Below are 7,634 nucleotides of genomic sequence, written 5' to 3' on the forward strand. Positions count from 1 at the left end.
TTAAAAGCCTGTGTGTGGTCTCCCTCTTGATTGTCATTTCCTATGAGCCGGGTTGTGACACTCTGTATACTTACACGCTGTTAGCTCATGTTTTTTTAAATTGACACAGGAAATGATTAGCAGGGTTTAATGATGACAGAAAAAACATGTTCTAAAGTACAATTAAAAGGACTTAATTAGCTTCATATACATAAAAAGAATTTGTCTACATAATTTTTTCCTGCTGCAGGTAAAGCATTGATTTCTTACAGATGTGTTACAATAGTGAGTGAAAACTCATTATACATAATGCATTGTAGGCAATCAAAATCATCAGCTAATCCTGTAAACAGGAAGTGATGTCACATCTCAATAACTAATAACATTTAGTGCATAATCACCCCCGTTGGAATACAGCTGTTAAAAGCAACCAATCGACACAACAACATCAAATGCCACACGGGTGTGGCATAGTGCATGGTGTTTGGGATGAATAAAGCTCTGTAATGTTGGAGTATCTTGGAGTAATATTTGCTAAAATCTGTAAACTGTAGTTGCCTGCAGTGTAGGAAAAAATAACTTTGCTTTCATCAAAGTGAAAAGCTTTCGTAGTAGTGAGGTATCACTTATAGAAGAATCACTTTTAGTTTTTTTGGTGCTTGTCTTAAACATTCATGGGTAAAAATATAATGAAGTACCGTATTTTCACGACCATAAGGCGCACTTAAAAGCCTTAGATTTTCTTCAAAAAGTGCGGCGCGCCCTATAGTGCAGTGCGCCCTGTGTGTTGTAAGGAGGACGTAGTAGAGAACACCATGAGAACGCTAAAGGGTGAAGTGTGGGCGGTGATCGTATATACCGGACAATCGCACATACCTGTCTAAAAGGACAGGTATGTGCATTATGCGGAACATCATTGTTTTAACAACCCTGAAAATGGCAAAGAGACACGCTTACGAAGCACAGTTTAAATTGAAGGCCATCAGCTATGCGGAGGAACATGGAAATCGAGCAGTGGCGAGAGAATTTAAGATTAACGAATCGATGGTTCGCAAATGGAGGAAGCTAGAAAACAAGCTCCGGCAGGTCAAGAAAACGCAGCTGAGTTTCCGCGGACATAAGGCGAGGTGGCCCGAGTTGGAGGAAAGACTCGAGCGGTGGATCATCGAGCAAAGAACGAGCGGGAGAAGCGTTTCGACGGTCACCATTCGGCTAAAAGCAGTTTCACTAGCTGAAGAGATGAACATTGAACATTTCCAAGGAGGTCCGTCTTGGTGCTTTCGTTTTATGAAACGGTGCCATTTTTCCATCCGGACCAGGACTACGGTAGCGCAGCAACTTCCAGCGGATTATAAGGAATAGCTGGCCATCTTCCGCTCCTACTGCAGCAAACACATCGGCGACAAAAACATCCAGCCCAGCCACATCACAAACATGGACGAGGTCCCGCTCACTTTTGACATCCCGGTGAGTCACACTGTGGAGAAGAAGGGGATGAGGACTTCGATGGGTTTGATTGATGATAAAAATGTGAGTACCAAACTCAGTTTTGCTCCTGCTTTATTTTTAAATACGCACACTTGTATGCTTGTGTGTTGTTGATGATGACGATTACCGGTAATAGAAATGTGAGTAAGGTACCGAACTCAGGTTTGCTCCCGCTTTATTTTTAAATACGCATACGGTACTTGTATGGGCCCTATGATCCAGTGCACCTTATGTGTGTGTTAAATACAGTAATGGCACACATAACTGAGACTGCGCCTTTTAGTACAGTGCGTCTTATGGTCGTGCAAATACGGTATTTAGTTTGACAGCAAGCAAATAAGTTTCCTGCCTGGTACAAAATGAAGAAGCTCCTGTTTTATTCATTTTCATATAAGTTTGAGTTCTTAAAATTCTTGACCATGCATCAGTGCAAATTTTTAGAGTTGATTCTTCTGAAATTGTCATTTGTGCAAAGTCACAAGCTGATAAAATGTTTATTCCATATTAGGTTTTAGCCTTTGCATGTGGTAAGTAGTTTCTTCATAGTAGTTTTTCTGTTGCACAAAAGAAACCACAAGTTCCTGTTTTTATAAATTTAACAAGATTTTTACATGTTTGTTAAAAGTTCATGCCCTAAATGGAGTGACTGGAGATGTCAAAGGGTCGCGCCATGTATGGTATGACAGGAGATGGCACACATACACACACATGCTGATGTTGCGCACAAATGCTTGGATGTATGACTGCTTTCACCGAATAAAAGGAGCTGTAAGGGAAGTCAGTTTCGGAGTTGACTGAGTTCGGGTGAAGGGCTTATAACTCTAAGACCCTGATCGGGCTTCCCTTGCCGGCAAGTAAAAGACAAAAGCGCTGTGGTCTTGCTTTGTTCACAAGGATCGGTCTCTGAGACAGCGAGGTCTGTGAGTTTAGACCTAACATAAATCATATTCTGGAGCTGTATAACTAAGAGTCAGTTCAGCAGAGGACTAACGCACTCTTCACTCGGCCTGATGGTAAGTTAGTTTCTGTTTGTATTAGGATGGTGACATATTTGGTGTAGCACAGAATAACCTGTGAACTCAAGCCATGCTGCGATACTGCATTATGTTATTACCTGTAAAGACACTGCAGCCAGTAATAGTGAGATAATTCTGTTTTCTCCTAAAGGGAAGATGATGTATTAAAATGACTTTTTTGTTATTCTGTTTTTTCAGGACGTCCTTTGGATGATTGTCCTCACTGTTGGTCTGCTTGGCTCACATTGTGAGGGCACTATATCCTGTAAAAAGGAAACTAATGGTGATGTAGACTGGTAAGACAACATCTGAGCTATTCATTCAGGTGTACTGAATTACACATTAGTAACTTTGGTCTTCAAGTGCTTCAAAGCTACGCTATGGTACCTTTTGCACCTGCGTTTCAACATAGTCATAGATGATGTTCAGACACTGCTACACTATTTTACACTGTTATTATCAGTTATTTTATATATTTCCATTTCATAAATAACTTCATTTGGGCAGTAAGACATAACGCATACCTAAAACTATGAAGACAACACACAATACTGTGACACTTGCCTCCTTTCTCCAGCCCTGCACATCTATTTTCATCACTCGTATTATTCTCACTTTATTGATCAAAAGAGGAAACAGGGAAAGAAAACACTTTGCAAAATTTCACAAGCTTCATCTCATTTTAGCATCATGGGGAAGCCAGTGGAAAATACTATTCATAAAAGGCCCTGTTATTCATAGTTAAAGGTTTTCAGTCATATCTCTGCTTACTCTACAGGTGCTTGTGAGACTCGGGTATAACAGAGTTTGTTATTTTCTTCTTCCATGCTCAGTTAAGCTTCTCATCATTTATTGTTATCTTTGAATTTACTGACTTGTCTCTGACATCACCAGGTTTATTTTGTACAAGATGCCTGGTGGGTTTGATTATGTTTACATTGATTCAACCGACCAGAACCTTAAAAAGAATAACAAGCCTGTCAACAACCAAGCTGGTGTCCTGGCAAATACCCTGAAGCCCTACTTTGAAAAAGTGAGAATAACTCCATGAGTTTCTGTTATTAGTGTGTATGCACTTTGAGGAAAGACATAATTTATGTTATGTTTTTGTGGATTCTTTCCGGATGAGCAGTCGCCAGATTCTGCATTCATTGCATACAATGATCAAATGCCAAGTTGTAACGCACTACAAAAATATGGCCACAGCAAAGGTGGGTAGAAATAATTTTTTAATAATAATAATAAAAATAACATAAGAAATACTAATAAAAACACACCTGATTTAAATGTGCTCTCCTTCACGCTCACCTCTGAGCATCAGAACCACAGCTTCTGTTATTCTCAGATCACTCAGCAAATGTTCTCTTCTTAATAATGACATGAGCTCTTTCATGTTCTTGTTCTGCAGGAGTTGTGATGATGGATAAGGATAATGTAGTCTGGCTTTTACACAGCACACCAAAATTCCCCGAAGGAGATGCAAGCAATAATTTCTATCCTGAAAGTGGGAAAAGGTACGCACAGATATTTATGTGTGTAACACTGCCCTCTGATAAGTCTGCACAAATAGGTAAGGCAGCATGTCCAAGGTAATTCTTCATGTCTAGAGTGTATGTGAAGTTTTAACACAGTAACATGTACGTCCCTCATTTTACTTTTTTTCAGCTCAGCATCTTAAAGACATCAATGCTCATATATTTAAAAAACACAATCCTGAAAAACTCCTGAAAAAAGATTCTTCCAACATAAAACGAACGCTGCCCTACCATGAGGACTTGTTGTCATCCGGTGGTTTGAAGTTTACACGCTTTGTTAAACAAATCTCCAAGAAAAGGGATCCTGAAGGTGAGATTTCTGCTTCATTCATTTAAGAAAAAAATCTTAAACACTGTGTCTTTTGTGAAATCATTGTGACTTTCTGTAGTTTCCCCACCAAAGTTCTGAGACTCTTATTTACAAGGTGTGAAACATCAAGCCCAACACAGTCCTTTATTTTAACTTCTCTAATGTTTTGGCCTGTGAAACATGAGCTGGGCGACGAGTAGATCTAACTTTACAGAGTAGTTCTGTTCAAAACTCACTTTATTTAGATTTTAACTCTAAAAATAACTCACATATAAAATTAAATAATGATCCTGGTATGAAAATGTTGTGGAAGCTGGAAAATAAATCCTGTGAACACACATGTTATGCTGTAAGTTTGTATTGCCATGGAGACCTTTCATTAAGGTGTTAGTGTGACCCAGCCTCAGTGCAGAGTTAGTGCAGGGGAGTGTAGCAGCAGGGATCATATGAGGTCTGATGTTTGTAAAAGAAATCATTAAATAAGAAGAGCTGGAACTTCCCAGAAACTCTCAGAAAGAGAAAGTAGAGTCAGGGTTGTTGTGAGCAACACTTTTCTCTTTTTTTTTTTTAAATTCTGGCTTATTGTAACACGGTCTGGTGGTTTCCTGATGTTTGTCTTTACTTTGGCAGGAGATCTTTATGTCACCATTGCTGACACACTACAGACCAATTTATTCATCCAGACCTGGCGCAGCGACCCTGAAGAGAGTGGAAAACGTCCGCTTTTTAAAACTGGGGAAAAAAACGAACTAGTCACCATCATGTCAGTAAAAACTGACGCAGGTGAATGGAGTCATAAATGTGATCATTCCAAATGGTGTGTTTCTGACATTCAAAACTGGATGTGTGTTGGTGACTCAAACAGAGAACCATCCCAGTTCGAAAGGCCTGGTGGTGCACTGTGCATTAATAGCAAACCTGTGGCAGATGCATTTAGGCAAATTAAAAGGATTACTGGCACTGATAGCGTCACTAACAGTAACACTGACTGTAACAATAACAATGTTGCTAGTCCCCGTAAAAGACCAAGATCAGGTTAACTGCAGCAGACAGCCGTCTCGGTCCTGTTTTCTATCTATGTTCACCAGTTTTGAATTTATTGTAAATTTATTTTATCAAAGTGAAGCTGACTTGAATCTGGTGCTGACATCGTCACTCTTGTCAGTGTTATCTAATGTTTCTGTGAATAATATGAAATTAAAAACATTTGATGGATATTTCACAGTGTGGTTCTTTCACCCATGGAAACCATAGAAATAAATGACTTTGCATGAATCTGTCTTGTTTTTACTCTGAGGTCCTGTTTCTGTCTGATGACGTTTAAAAGTATTCAAACTAGCCCCTACAGTCAGACATCTTTATTTTTATGGTTTAGTAGATTTTGATTTGCCAAACCAGGTTTTATATTGAGATTTTTCTTCTGTAACAGGTCTTCTTTATTACAAAACAACAACTTTGGCACTTTTATTATTTATTTGTAAAGAAATTATTTTCACAGTTCACTTATTCATTTTTTTACTACATTATTTGTTGGACTTTATGCAAATTAGTGCATATGTGATATTATAACTCGTTTTATAATAAATAAGAAGCACACAAATTAAAATATTAATGTAAATGATCGCCTGGGGAAATTAAGAGCTCATATCAGTTAAGTTTTCTTGTTTTGTCCTTTTTTTCCACTTCCACTAGGTGTTCTGTAACTTTACAGTTGATATTTGAAAGTAGAGTAACTACTAAGTAGATCTGTCTGTGTTGATGCTGAAAGATTTATAATCTGATTCTGACTGTAACTGTTAAGATGGTTATTGTGCACGTGCCATTCAGGCCTTCTAACAGCAAAAGAAAGCATTGATACCGGTGGTACATACTGTCAGTATTTAGACGGTGACATGGGTTGTGTAATTTGGCCTCCTTACATCATCACAATTTTTTTTGACTCAAACACTGTGACCGGTGCAACCAATCAGAATGACTTCAGAGCGTGATCACTTTTTTATTCGTTTTATCCATTTGTAATTCATTCTTATGCTAAAAAACGCTCTCAGTATTTGGACAGTGACACATTTTTCTTTAACTTCAGAGCTCCAGCATCTCTAGTGTGAAGTAAATGATGGTCACTGTGTTAATGACACAAAAACACAAAGTTACAGTTTGGTCCAATAGTATTTAAAAAATTGCACAATTCTAAATTTTGTACAGCAACACAAAAATGTATTTTAAGTCCAATGCTCAATAATGATGGATGTGTAGCTTTTCAGCTCTAATCCAAAGGGTATAATCAGAGTACTGTACATAGTTTTTAGGAGTTACTAATATTCTTATAGAGTATCAGATTTTCAGAGGCTTCAAAGTCGTTGGACAATTTGAAGTCTAGAAGCTGTGGACATAACAAAGTGATGCTTTCCTCACTTGAGATGCTCAGACAGGTCTCTTTACCTGCAGTTTTGTCTGAATGAGCATGCTCTATTGGGTTTGAAGAATACCTCATTATTCTTCACTGACCAGTTTTACAGCATTTGATAATCAGTGACAGCATTTCCACTGCAGCCCTGCAGGCTGGATCTAACTGTTTCACAGCGCAGTAACCATGCTTTATTTCAGGCTAATGGTGCTGAACTTACAGAATAAAAATGTTTTACTGGATAAATACTACAATGATTAGAATAACCTTTGTTTGCACTACACAGTTTGAATTAAAAACACACACACACACTAAAGATAATATGCATGTTCAGACATACAGACGCATGATCAGCTATGTGGTATCAGGTTCACTCCATCCATACAAATAGACGCAAACTGAACTTTACCTCCGCTTAACTTACTTAACCGTAAACCTTCATCTGTCCATGTTCAGAGTGAGTGACAGCATTTTACAGTGTCAGAAAATAAGGGAATATTAGAAATGCACAGTGATAGGGACGAGCTGTCAGAGTGCTCACATAATGTTATCTTCATAAACATAATCGCAGTAACTGAAACAAATACTCAGAAAGTCTGCAGTAATCTTTAAATTCATGTAATCAATAATACTTTCATAAAATGAGACATCCAAAAATGTGCACACAATATGACACATTTAACGCGTGTGAAATGTTGAGCAGTGTGTAGAAGCTTTGGTCTTTGTCAGTGCCCTCAGACAGAACACCTCACACCCACGGTGCACAAATCCACAACGTGCACCACTCTACAATGTACATTTACACCAAATAATGTTGACCTTCGAAGCTTGTCTGTCAGATCAAATCCTTGTGACATCACGGTGGTTAACAGTGAGTTTTTATGGTTAGGTTAGAAAACAGC

At 38.3% G+C, this 7,634-nt stretch overlaps 1 protein-coding gene across 1 annotated transcript; it reads left to right on the forward strand.

The window, feature by feature from the left end:
* Window positions 1-2,251: 2,251 nt before the first annotated feature.
* On the forward strand, window positions 2,252-5,596 carry LOC113009494 (deoxyribonuclease-2-beta-like). The gene is made up of 7 exons (XM_080292053.1): window positions 2,252-2,480; window positions 2,682-2,779; window positions 3,378-3,516; window positions 3,616-3,694; window positions 3,892-4,053; window positions 4,149-4,328; window positions 4,959-5,596. The coding sequence occupies exons 1-7, from the start codon at window positions 2,478-2,480 to the stop codon at window positions 5,366-5,368; spliced, it is 1,071 nt and encodes a 356-aa protein (XP_080148179.1). The 5' UTR covers window positions 2,252-2,477; the 3' UTR covers window positions 5,369-5,596.
* Window positions 5,597-7,634: the final 2,038 nt, after the last annotated feature.

Source organism: Astatotilapia calliptera, chromosome 17 (genome assembly GCF_964374335.1).
Source record: "Astatotilapia calliptera chromosome 17, fAstCal68.1, whole genome shotgun sequence".
Lineage (NCBI taxonomy): Eukaryota > Metazoa > Chordata > Actinopteri > Cichliformes > Cichlidae > Astatotilapia > Astatotilapia calliptera.

Excerpts from the sequence above, each read along its gene's own strand:
- LOC113009494 (XM_080292053.1), top strand. Across the intron at positions 3,517-3,615 it reads TGAAGCCCTACTTTGAAAAA|TCGCCAGATTCTGCATTCAT; the intron begins GTGAGAATAACT and ends CCGGATGAGCAG. Across the intron at positions 3,695-3,891 it reads AAAATATGGCCACAGCAAAG|GAGTTGTGATGATGGATAAG; the intron begins GTGGGTAGAAAT and ends CTTGTTCTGCAG.